General features: G+C 29.9%; 1 protein-coding gene across 1 annotated transcript in view; it reads right to left on the minus strand.

Moving 5' to 3' along the window:
• Positions 1–14,320, minus strand: part of LOC103578210 (protein madd-4) — a 754,919-nt gene that overhangs the window by 362,598 nt on the left and 378,001 nt on the right. Inside the window, exon 3 of the mRNA XM_053740948.1 lies at positions 8,486–8,584. Within this exon, the coding sequence (XP_053596923.1) occupies positions 8,486–8,584 (99 nt within the window). The remainder of the gene's footprint in view (positions 1–8,485; positions 8,585–14,320) is intronic.

Below are 14,320 nucleotides of genomic sequence, written 5' to 3' on the forward strand. Positions count from 1 at the left end.
AAACTCCAGGCAGGTAGTCAGAGCGATTACGAAGTCAAATATTTCCAGGCAGGTAGCCAGAAATATTCTAGAAGCTTCCAGGTAGGTCAGGTAACTCACGCATCGGAAACTGTCAAATCTAGTCATAGTCGCTAGTCGGAAAATTAATTAATTATAAGTAAAATTAATGAAATAAATAAAAATAAATAAAATTAATAAGAAATTGTCTTGAAAAAATTTATAAAAAGGTCCGCGGTCAAAGTCACCGATAAAAAAATTGAATAGGAAAAATCAAGTTAATCAATGAAATTATAATTAATTAAATAGAGGAAATAATTAAAGGAAAGGTATTAGTAAAAACAAGAATAAATATTGTGAGGAACAAGTACCTGAAAAGGAACATGTGATAAAAGCTGATAAAATATAATGGCGGAACTTGAGTTCAAATAAATTGGTAACGTCGCGATGAATTGACTGAGGAAAAGTCGTGTTGTAGTGAAGTTAAAAGTTATTGGTGATAAAGTTAATAAAAGGAATAACAATAAATAAAAGTAAAAGAAAAATCAATTAATAAATTAATTAATAATTATTTAATTTCCAAATTAATTAATTTATTTAAAATTCGTGGAAAAATTATATTGTAAAAATTCATTGTGTGTAAAATAAGTCCAGGGGACTGAGTGATTGAGTGAGTGAAATAGATAAGGATTTTAATAGAAAATTTAGTAATTAAGTATCGCGAAGGTTAAGCGATTTTTAAAAATTATGGTGCGTGTGAGTGTATGGAAATGTCAAAGGTAGTTGGCCTATTTTAATAAAGAATTTATTGCGGGTCAATTAATTAAATTAGGTTTAAGTGAAATATTGCGGGTTAATAAAAATAAGGTTTTAATAAAGGTATAAGGTTATAAGTTTATAAAAGGTATCTAAGGTTTATAAAGTTAGGAGCATTACTTAAAGGAAACGTACATGATTTTAATTCATAAAAAAAGTCCGATGACTGCAAAGCTCGAACCTGCATCTTTCTGATTGAAAGTCTTTGATATTATCCTCTGCACTGACCCACGAATGTGATCGGGTAAGTGTCAAAAGTATATTTATCATGATACCATAGAATAACTGATGAAAAAATCTGAAAACTACCTGACCCTGCGGGCTAGCTTATGTTTTCGAAAAAAACGTTTTTTACCATTTTTCTCCAACGATATCTCCCGAACGAATAAACAGATTGAGACGGTTAAGGTGGCAGTCGACGCGTTTTATTGAGTCCTATAGCCGTGAAGATTTTGAAATTGATTTATGTAATCGTTTATGAGAAATTTCGAAAATACTAAAAGAAAAATTTTGTTTTAATTCTTTCGACAACGGTTTTTCTTGAACGAATGAACCGATTTTGATAGTTAATGTGGCATTCGACGCGGCTTGTAAAGCTTCAGAGCCCAATTGATTTTAGAATCAATTCATCGAGCCCATAAAATGTTATCCGAAAAAATCATTTTTGAAAAAAATTTCATTCTTCGAATATCTCTAAACGCAACCCACCGATAGAGCTCAATTTTTTACAGCTTATAAAGATTGGCAAGCCACATCGAATGACACCTTGACGATTAAGATCGGTTCATTTTTTCAAAACTTATATATATTTACATACGCACAGACGTACATACGTACATACATACATACATACAAACATACATACATACACTTGGACATCATCTTGGAAATAGTCAGAATAGCTTCCTAGAACCTCCAAACGTCGAAATCTCTTAGAAATTCGATTTTCGAAAATCGGACCGAAACCAATAACTTCCCGAATTTTTAAAAATTCGCAATTTTCTTAGCAGGAAGTTAAAAATGAAAAATCAATAACGCAATGATCAACGTACACTTTGTATAATAATATTAGAAAGTGAGGGGAGAGGGCAAATAGAGTACTTAAGGAAATAGTAAGTTTCGCAGACTCAATAACATTGAATCGGAATACTTTATGATATTCGAAGTGAATAGAATACATTTTCGGCAACTGGTAAAAAAAATATTTTTTTGTTGCGGTCAGAAATGAAGCCCCCCCCCCCTAAAAAAGGTAAAAAAAAAATTTCCAGAAATTTAATAAATTTTATTAAATTAAATTTTCTTACTAGTAATGTATACAAAGAAAAATTACATTTGACATAATTATTGGATGCGAATGAAAGAAAAAATTCTATAGTTTTTATCATAGAACAAACGTCATATATATTTTTCGACTGACACTTTCGATTTTAGTAAGAGTTAAAAAAAAATTATTCCAAATAAGGCTCAATTATATTTACAAGAGTAAATTTGAAATGTTTGAAAACGAACCTTGCTTGCAAAATGTCGGGGGTACTGCATTTTGCCTCGATTTAATTCAAATACCATTAAAAAATTTTTCAAAATTAAACCAGCTACATTTGAAATAAAGTAAATGTATAGTTACATATGAAATTTATTATACAAATTCTGATTTCACTGAAATTATAAATAAATTTTTCCGGATATTTTTTAGAATCTATTTCCTTGTAAAATCGTAAATAGGGTAAATGTGATAATTTTTTTTACTTTTACGTCGGGTTTTCCCACTTAGGTTCCACTCAGGCCCCAATTAATAAAGATTGACGATAATTTTTTATTTCTACATTGGGATTTCCTACCTAGGCTCAAGTTGGGAAACATGACTATAAGTAATTTTATTACTGTTTCGGATTTCCCAATGGGGTTCTGATTGGGCACTCATAACGATTTTCCTAGTGGAAATGCCAATATTGGAAGCAAATGAGGTCCAGATATAAACCAGACGATCCCAAAGTAATTTCTAGCCAGGACAGTATCGACATTTCGTTGATTTTTTTTTTTTTTATTTACTCTGATTTTTCATACAAAAAAATTTAAAACAATTCGAGCCTATTGAACGCCGGATGCATTTTGGCGGGGAGAGAGTGCGCGCACTAAGCAACTGGTTGTGCGAGAGGGAGAGGTCCGAGCGCTCGGCTGATTTTTTGCCATATTTCGCAAAATACTTAAGATAAGACAAATACAATGATATTTTTTCGTGTATGTTTTCAATCTCAATATTTTTTGAAAAATAAACTTCCTTATCAAATCAACGGTTCGGGAGTTATATCGATTTAAAAACTTAAATTATTAATAACAATCATTTGCACCACTTTTGAACAAAATAGACTAGATTTTCGTGATCCCCGGCCCACGATATGTCAGAAGCCGTTAGGAAAATCCTTGGCCATCAAAATGCATGCGGACTTCCTCTTCAGCCGAGGAACCAATATACTCACGCGGGAGAAAAGATTTTACTGTCTGCTTGGTCAAATTAACCGATGGACCCGTCTGCCTTCAGAAATATAAGTTTCTAACACTATCAAGAATAACATACAGAGTTAACTCTATATAACGACACTCGATTTAACGTCAAACTCCGTAAAACGTCAAAATTTCTTGACTTGGGTTGGTCTACATTGTTGTCTATACAATGATACACACCATATAGCATCACGCTCACTCTAATTAACGACAACAATAAGGCATTACTAATTACTAGGCAGTGCTGACTAAGTTGCTATAATCAAAAGAAATATAGTTGTGTACGTTCTCTAGTTTGCTGTTTCATTGCTCTATTACCTGGCCCGTACTTACATTTGCTGTAATACCGAAGATTCTAAGAAATGCAGTCTTTTGTTTGTTACATTAATAAACTTACACATGTTCACCTCAATTACTCGGCTTTTATTAATTTAGTTACACGTTATCATAATCTCTCAGTTGCTTACAAACCCTCAAACTGCAAGAATGGTGAGTAAGAGAAAATCTTTGTGTTTCGACGAAAGAGTTTTTTATTAATACGCTCTGTAGAAGCTGGTGAAAAAATTAGTGGTGTTGGGAGACGGTTTGGATTTAGTCTCTCTACCGTGTCTACCATATGGAAAAATAAAGGAAAAATTCTGCAAGCCGAGGAAGATGGAAGATCTGTCAAAAGATTGAAGAAACCTCAATATAAAGACCTTGATCAGGCGATCTTACCGTGGTTTTACAGACAACAGCAAAATAATATTCCTATCTTGGGACCAATCATGAAAGCTAAAGCAGAAAATTTTGCTGAAGAACTTTCATTAAGTGCTTTCAAAGCTTCAGAAGGATGGCTTGGAAAGTTCAAACGACGTCATCATATCAATTATTGTCAAACAAACGGAGAAGCACGCAGTGTAGATATCAGTGTGACTGGCGACTGGATTAATAGAGTGTGGCCTAAATTGAAAGAAAATTACGCATCGAGTGACATTTTTAACGCTGACAAAGCTGGAATTTTTTTGAAGTTGACTCCTGACAAGATATTAAAATTCAAAAGAAGATGAGACAGACGACCCTGAGCCTCCACCAAGCATCAACGAAGCACTCAATGCAGCCAAATTATTGAAAAAATATTTTTTATTCAATCAAATTGACGTGATGATATCTCATGTGATGAGTAAAATTTATAATAAATTACAAGTAGAATATTGGTGCAGGAAAAAATATCAGACTAAAATAACTGACTATACGCAATAAGCGTTGTTATTTGTATTGTTGTTATTTGTATAATATTATTTCTATAATACACATGCACATGCTAGAATGTTAAAGTTATGCAATTTCTTTTTCTTTCCATTTAACGACCACTCTCTATAACGTCGAAAAATGCATGGTCCCTTAAGTGTCGTTATATAGAGTTTACACTGTATATAAATTTCAAGTTTCATAAAATGTATTTAAAAACAATTTTTTTTTTAATTTTTAAAGAATCTGCAGTTTCGTTTTTAAGTAGCTATTACAGTATATTTTGTCATATCAAAACGATAGCTTTCCTAAAATACATTTGAGTTCGTCAAATTATCACACTGGTCACACTTGAGTGACGCTGAACCTACCGCAACTGTGGTTAGCTAGCCCTCACTTCATGGTCGGTAGGTACAGCAGACTAATTAAGGAAATTTTAGGGCTTTCCTAAACATATGTAGTCAGCCGTCCACTGACTCTTAGACTATGAGAATTCAATTTATTTATGTATTCATGTTACATTTTATTAGTGGATTCCAATTTATTGACATAACATTATGAAATTTCAAGCATTTCATTAATGATTTTTTAAGATGTATATAATTGTTTCCTTTTATTTGTGCAGATTATATTTTAAAACTTGTTTAATTTTTTTTTTTTTTTTTTTTGGGTATAGTTTGTTCATAAATGAAGACTCTTGAAATTCACCGAACACACATGCCACTTCGTTTCCCTTTTTACTACAATGAATTCACGTTTGTATCCACGTCAAAAATGCTTGGTACTTTTCTACCAGAGGAAAATATTTACAAAAACACATCTATAATTGTGTTATGAACGATTAAAAAAAAAAATAATGTATAACCGCTAAACTAAAAATAAAAATGAAAGAAGAAAAAATAACATAAAAAAATGTAAAAAATAAAACAAAAAAGAAAAAAATTCAAAGAAAAAGAAAAGGTGGATAAAAAAAAATCAAATACTCTTAAGATGTATGTTTCTCTGGGTCACGAGAGACGTCGACTCTTTGACACGACTTGTCGACTTAATGTGAAGTCACGGGAAATAAGAGAAATGAAAAAAAAGAAAAAATAATAAAAAGGCTGCATGAACAAGAATCTGGGTAGAAATTCTTTAGAATTTTATACTCATAGTGGTCATTCGTAAAGGCCATTTCCGCATTTTTACACGGCAGAAGCTCGTGTACGGTTGTTTCATGTCGCTACCATTTGGTCACCTGCCATGAAGAGAATGAAACTAGATAGTATAACAATAACAACAATGTTAAAATATTTTAGGAATGCGTTCGAGCACACATGAGTTCCACAGATGTACATATAAACCTTTTTATAAATTATACAACGCATTGGCGTGAATATTACACTGGATTTATTTAGTCTGATGTTTTGTTAAGGTTTCATCAGAGTCGTTTTATTATACAGTGACACTACAAAATATCAATCTGGAAATTTTTTTAAGGCTTCCTCTATTAAGTCCTTCGACAATCGTACTTTCAATAGTATCAAAGTATAAAATTTTTTTACTTTAATTAATTAAAAGTAATAACGATTAATTAAATAATAACGAACATCAGTTTTAGTTTCTTTATATTAAAAACTTTACATTAAATATAATCAAATTGTAATGTTATTCTATAGTTTAATGAGACTTTTGTCCTTATTATTTTATTTTGTCACACACATCCAGCACTAACGCGTTGAGTGTGTTTTTTCTGTTCAAAAATTTTTTGAAACGTATCATTTGAGCGAAAAATTAAATCCCTTACGATCTTAATTAATGAAATTTATGAATTATTTTCAACTGTAACATTGAGATATGCGATTGAGATATGTTCTTTTGGATTGACTAACTGTCTTTCTTTAGTAAGGGTAATTTATGCTGGTAAAAGAGATACAAAATCGTTCTAATAGTGACGTTATCGACGAATAAAAAAATATTTGTTGGTTACATGTGCGATAGCAAACGACCAAAACGCTAAAACAAAAGAACCCTGATTAGAAAATACGATAAATAGCGATTAAAAATCTTTTCATCGTTTTACATCGTCATGAATCGTCAATTGATGATTCAAGAGTACTAAAAACAGTTAAATTTTTCATTGTTTTAAATCGTCATGAATCATCAATTAATGATTAAAGAAATAAAAAACCATTGAAATTTTGAATCGTTTTGAACTGCCATGAATCATCAATTGATGATTAAAGAGTATTAAAAACAATTTAAATTTTTAATCGTTTTTAATCCTTATGCGAGACCAGATATTGTAATATTATTTTTCTCGGCTTCGCCTCGGCCAACACTTACATGTGATCTGAGACATTTCTTACTTTACTTTCCTGGGTGTGTAATATACTATTTATGATTAAAAACGATTTATGACGATTAACAATTTCTAATCGTCATGAATCGTTTCTCATCCAAACACAGGATCAGAAATTGTAATATTATTGTTCGATTAAAAACGATTCATAATGGTTAGAAATTTTAATCGTAGTGAATCGTTCGTAATCGTAAAATTTAAATAGTTTTTTGACGATTAAAGATAATTAAATGTGAAAAACCATATAACGGTCATGAGTATTAAAGGCGATTAATGATGATTAAGTTTTTGATTGTTTCTAGACATCACAAATCGTAATTTCTAATCAGGAAAAAACAAAAAAAGTAAAACTTAACACCTTTTGTTTAATTATTTTCTTTTGTTTTTTTACTTCCCGCGAAGAAAATCGACGATTTGAAAAATATTCGAGAAGTGATTGTTTTCACCCCGATTCCCGAAAATCAAAATTTCATCAGATGTCGACGTTTTGAGGTCCTAGAGAGCTATTCTGACTATTTTTAGAATGATGTCCGAGTGTCCGTATGTATGTATGCGTGCGTGCGTGTGTGTGTGTGTGTGTATGTGGGTGTGAACGCTCTATAACTTTTTAACTAATTAATCAATTTAAATGGTTGAGGTGGCAATCGAAAGAACTTGTTGGCCATCGACTTTTCTGGAAATTTCAGATCATTTCATTCAAAATCTAATCAGCTCTAGAACTTGATAAAACGCGTCGATCCCCGCCACAACTATTTCAATCGTTTAATGCATTTGAGAGATATCGTTAGAGAAAGAAATGGTAAAAACGGTTTTTTTCAAATATTTTTGAATCGGCTAGACCAATTGATTTCAAATTTTTTTCAGCTCTAGAATTCGAGAAAACAATATTTATGTATGAACAGCCGATTAATTATTCGTCTTGGCTTCACTTTACTTAGAACTAACGAACGATATTTGGTACATATTTATTACATATATATATTTCATCTACGTGTTAATCGAGAAGGTAGGAAAAAACAATTATTAGAATGCGGGTTCCACCACTATTGTGCTTGAAAGAGTTTTGCATCCGAACCTGGCTATAAGACTATCGATGTTATGTTTTGAAAGTGATATATTTGTTGTATTTTGTACCGTCTTTAATTTATTCTTATAACGAGGATTAAGCGCAAAATTAAAACAAGGTAATTGGTGGGAGATTGTTTTGTACAATTCTTAACGGTTCGAGAGAAGTATTTTATAATATAATATATAATATATATGTATATATATATATATATATATATATATATATATATATAATATATAATATATATATAATATATAATATTTAGAGGTAAATTCTATTTGGATCTACAGTGTAATGGTCGGATATTAGGTCTCTAATCTTATGATAAGTTATTAATGACAGAAAGTACTTTAAGCAAATTTCGAGTGGTTATTACAACTAAGCAAAATCATCTATATTACATCTATACCAGTTATATTGATTTTTTTATAGTGAATATGAGTTTAATAATCATGATAATACTTTTTTTCAATATATGAAAGAAATGTTATATGCGAAACATTGTTAGATAATAATTAAAATCAACTTACTTGACTCACTGTAGCGTATTCTACATTTCCTGTGTATGTTAATGCGGCTATGTTGTCGATTGTGCTGTTGTCACCGAACACTAAGCCCAAAAAACACATCTGGAAAATTTTTAATTAATTTAGTGTTTTCCTTTTTTTCTGTAAGTATTTTATCGATAAATTGTAATATTTTTGTTTTATTATTTCACGTCATTTAAATTCTCATAAAGATTTCTTTCAAAAACTTGAATGAAACCGTACAAGAAAAAGTTAACGTTAAAACGTCAATGTCAGCGATATTTAATTTTATTCTTCATTTAACTTTATAGTATAGCAGTTGATTGACGTAAAAGGAATTGCATGCGGTATTGAGTTCACGCTACCATCAACCGAATCTGAATTAATTATTCATTGAACTCATTTGATTGCACATAGTTTTATTTGCTGAATTAAACAAAATCAATCGAGTTTTTTTATGAAAATATTTTCTTTCTACGAATTTATCTAATTAATAAGTATTGAGTTATCATTGTCATGTACATAGCGTATAGTATACTTTTTAATGATTGAAGCTGATACTAATTTGAAGTCTATTCGAATTCCTGCAAGTTAGTTATTTTTAAATAAAAGCAAAATTTGGATCTAAAAATATAATTAAATCACATGTGTACAAAAGAATAATAACTGCAAAATACTTAATCTTCGTACGATGAGTTAAGATAAAAAAAGAGCCATCCGGCCTTACCCGGAATGGAACGGTAAATTTCTTATGTAAACACAATAAAGCTACGATAGTGTAATTGATACTTATTTGTAAGCGTGAACATGAATTTTAAGGAATTGAGTTATACTATATCATTCAGAAGTTTTTAGAGGACTAAGCTGCAAAAATAAAATTTTTTTAATTTTGTGAAATTTTTGAAATCATCAAATTGTTAGAGAAGACCTGAAAAAAAAAACAAGCAATAGAATGAAAATTGAAGCTAATTGTAAGAACCCAGGTCAAAATATGTGGCCGAAAACGGCCGAAACAGCTCAATTTGGCCGAAATCACGCGGAAACTATAAAATTTTATTGAAAGAGGCCGAAATTTAGCCGATATTTGGCCGACGAATGAATCTACCTCTTTTCGGCCAGATTATATTTTTTTTTAATAAAATTATCGCAAATAATGATCTTTGGCCGAAAACAGGCTGAAATATGGCCAATATTTGGCCGACAGTTGAATCGGCCTGTTTTCGGCCTTTTTTCGGCAGGAATATTTTTTTTTCCAATAAAATTATCGCGAGTAAAAATCTTTGGCAGAAAACAGGCCGAAATTTGGCCGACAGTTGAATCGGCCTGTTTTCGGCTATAGTATTTTTTATTAAATGAAATTATAGTTCTTCAAAAAAATTTCATGCAACTCAAAATAAAACATAAAAAATTTTCAAGTTGTGGTACTTAAAAATGTATTTTAAAATTTGAGAAAAATTATGTTTTCTATTCATAAAATGTTTTCGTAACTCACTAAGTTATAATTTTATACGAGATATAGTAAAAACATTTAATTATTTAATAGTTAGAGTGACATAATTTTTGAGGGAATAGTTTATATTTTGGTACAATATAAAATTTTCTTTTGTGATATCATTGATGCAAGTTATATGACAGTTGGTGGATGAGTGAAAATATATTAATGAGTAAAAATTAAAAATCGATTTGTTTAACTTTATACGAGTAAAACTTTTTATTAGCAACAGATTATAATTTTAAACAGTTATTGCTTATAAATATATATATAAAGAGAGCTCGTAATTATTCCGTAGTCAATGTAAATATCTAAATATCCTCCATGAAAAAAATTTATAAAAAAAATATACGTTAAAATATAAGAAACATATATTTTTTATACAAAAAAAATGTATTGAAAATATTTAAATTATGTATAAAAAATATATTTTAAATATATTAAATATATATCTTAGAATACATAAAAAATACATGTATAAAAATATATTTTTAAGTTAACCAAAAATATAGAAAAAGGGATAGAAAAACTTTGGATAAAAAATATATTTTCTCAACTCCGGGTACAAAGCATCAACTTTCGTGCCGCAGTGCAAAACGAAGTTGCCGCTTTCCGCCACCGAGAAAGAAATATAAAAAGTTTAGATAAAAAATATATTTTTATATAATTTTTTTATATTTTTTATACCCAGGTTGTTGGTTGCATTAAAAAATATATTTCTTATAAGTATTTTATATATATTTATATATTTTTTGATTATTTTTTTTTTTTTATATGAAAAATATATTTTTTTTATATTATGACATATAATTTTTTCATAAACTTTTTTCATGGGGGTAGAGCCTATATACTTTTTAAACAATTTTATACATAACGACATAACCAAAATTACATATATCACAACTACTGACATACCAGATTTTATAGTGCATGAAAAGCAAATAAGAAATTTTTTTTTATTACTAATTATCGATTTTCAATTATATTTTGCTCTTTTAAAAGTAGTGTATTCTTTCAATCTCATATAGCGTTAGGTCCTGGGTTTGAATCCCACTAAAGCGTGCGCGGTTAGTTAATAATTATAGCGTTTTTTCTTGGAATAAAAATTTCTACTAGATTAGAAATTAAATCAGTCACATATCTAATGATTCCCGCATAACCAAAATGATTAAACAAAAAAAAAAAAAAATAATAATAATAATAGTAATACAGAAATCGAGTCATTTTTTGTAAATTTAGTGGAAATTTATATACATAGCTATGTATATATTAGAAATTTTAATACACGGCCGTATATAATGCATTTTTCTGGACAATTAAATAACTATTTAATGAATACAATTATTTCTATTCTATGCAATCGAGTAGAATAATAATAATAATAATAATAGTTTGAATCCTCGTCTCTGACGTCAGCCATTCTTAAGCTTCATTGTCGGCCTTTTTTCGACCATTTTAAAGCCTAACGAGTTTCAGCTTTTTTTCGGCCTAGCGAGTTTTGGCTTCGTGTTCACTACCTAGGCCTTTTTTCGGCCAAATTTCGGCCGATAAATAAAATTAGTTTTTTTTCACTTTGAAATATTTTCACCAGGGAACTTTAAAATTCTTTTTACAGAATTAAGTTATCACTTTCGGTTCAAAAGTTATGTAAGGATAAAGCCTGAAAATTCATTTTCATGAAAATCAAAAAAAATTTCAGACACCCACAACTTTCAAACTAATCAACTGATAAGGTTCATCTTCGACCTTGATCAAGGTAATCGTCCAATGAATAATAGTCTAAGAGCTAGTAAGCGGATGCCTGTATGTATTTGACCAAACTGTGCTTTTGTACATTGAGGCCCCTCTACCTACCGTACATGAGATGGAGACTCACTAAGCCCAAAGTCGTGGACGCAGCTACTGCGCAGGTAAGACAGGTATCGATTTTTCGCTTATTATAAATGCATTTGACCACGTCTGCCGTTTTGAAATTGGAAAATATATTATTATTATTAACGGAAAACAACAATAGCAGACCATTGTCGCGCGTTCAACATTGTGGCAAACAGTTGTAAAAATGCAAAAAAAAAATTTTTTGAAAGTAATTGACCAGATCTGCCATTAATACATTTTATTTATTATAGTCTCAAAAACTTATATTGATTACTGCAGATGTATTCATGGTGAACACACATCACCAGATTAAAAAATCTGAGATACTACCCGGTCAGATGTCTAAGTATTACAATAGATGTTTTATATCAATATAATTTAGACAATCACAGAATTTATTGAAATTAATATTTGTTATGTAGTCTATATACTAAATTTCAAAAGTTTGACGCAAAAAAAAGGAGATATATTACGGAAAAATCTAAAATATTGAGGTATACTGCTAACAATAAAAAATAATTAAAATTTGTATTTTATTTTTCATTTTTATATATTTAATACAAAATTTATAAGGTCAGATAAATAAAAAAAAATCGGTCTATCGGTTGACCCTGCGGACCAGCCCTAAAACTTCCCGCTCAAAGAGCTCGTAAACATTATTGTGAATACATTTTCGACCACTTCGAGCTCGAAAATACTATTGTATACCATTGTTTTCGGAAAAAACCGTTTCTTAGCATTTGTTCCTCCCACGATATCTTACGAACGTATCAACCGATTGAGATGGTTGAGGTGGCAATCGACGCATTTTATTGAGTTCTAGAGCTAATCAGATTTTAAAATTAATTTATCTACTTGTTTTTGAGAAATTTCAAAAAAACTAACTAAATTTTTTTTTAATTCTTTCGTCAACGGTTTCTCTTGAACGAATGAACCGATTTTGATGGTTGAGGTGGCATTCGACGTGGCTTATAGAGTGCAAGAGCTGATTAGATTTTGGGATCGATCCATCGAGCACATTAAAAGTTATCAAAAAAAAAAAAACATTTATGAGAAAATTTTATTTTTGGAATATCTTCGAACGCATTCGACCGATCAAGTTCAATTTTTTTCGGCTTTTAGAAATAAACAAGCCGCGTCGAATGTCACCTTAACAATCGAAATCGGTTCATCCGTCCAAGAGATATAGATATTTACATACATACGTACGTATGTACACACATATATACACTCGGACATCATCGTGAAATTAGTCAGAATAGCTTCCTAGAACCTCAAAACGTGAAAATCTGATAGAAATTCGTTTTTTGAAAATCGGACTGAAACCAATAACTTCCCGAATTTTTAAAAATTTCCAATTTTCTAAGCGGAAAGTTAAAAATTGTGCATGCATTAAAAAAAAATACACTAACGCAACAAAGTAAATGAACAGAAAAATCTTATAAATTTTTCAGTGATTTTTGGAAGGCTGTTACTTTGTGAAAAAAGATTTATTGAGATTTAAAAAAAAAGCATTGTATAGCTTAAAATCTCTAGTTTCGGTGTATTTCTATCAAAATTGGTTAAGAGTTTCGGTTATTGTCCAAACATAAGAAATACCGCGAGACAAAAAATTTCTAAAATTTTTTTTTTTCCAAAAAGCCCACAGACCGTGGAAAAATTTTTTCAACTAAACCAGCATAGGTCATTTAGCAAATTTATTCAGCTTCAATTTGGCTTTTTTTTGAGCTCGTAGGAAGATTTTTCGCAGAGATATCAGCCTTCAAACAAAAAATGATCCTTTTGGGTTGGATATTTTGGTTTGATATTTTAAGTACCAATCAAAAACTAGTAAATTTAAGGACGACGTTAAAAACTTGAATAAATTTCTAACACGACCCAATCATTATTTATTTAACAAAAATATTTTTTTCATTTTTAAAATCCACTAGAAGTAAGTATAAAAAAATGACTTTTTTTGGTTTTTAAGTAAATCAACCGTTACTCTGTAAATATCGATGAAAAGACCAATGTTGCCAGAGACTTTTTTAGCTTAATGTGCCCTTCATAACCCTGTGAATTTTTAAATTGATCTATTAAATAGTTTTTTTGGGGTGATCGATCAAAGTTTTACGAAACAATCAAAGGAACAAGTTTTGTTTCTTTTATTGTGTTATGATCATCAAAATGAAAAAATAATTTTTTTCCTACTTTTTGTTCATTCTTGCGTTGATTACTTAGTAAATGTGAGGGAAAGATAAATAAACGAAAAATTTTCAAAAAATGTCCAAAAAAAAAATTTTCACCGCAAAAAACATTTTTTAATATTTTGAAAATTTCTCAAAAACGACTCGATAAATCAATTTCTAGATCTGATCAGTTGTAATACTCAATATAACGCGTCAATTGCCACCTTGAAAGTCTTAATCGGTCTATTCGATCGAAAGATATCGTTTGAGAAAAAATGGTAAAAAACGTTTTTTTTCTTTCGA

Source organism: Microplitis demolitor, chromosome 7 (genome assembly GCF_026212275.2).
Source record: "Microplitis demolitor isolate Queensland-Clemson2020A chromosome 7, iyMicDemo2.1a, whole genome shotgun sequence".
NCBI classification, from domain to species: domain Eukaryota; kingdom Metazoa; phylum Arthropoda; class Insecta; order Hymenoptera; family Braconidae; genus Microplitis; species Microplitis demolitor.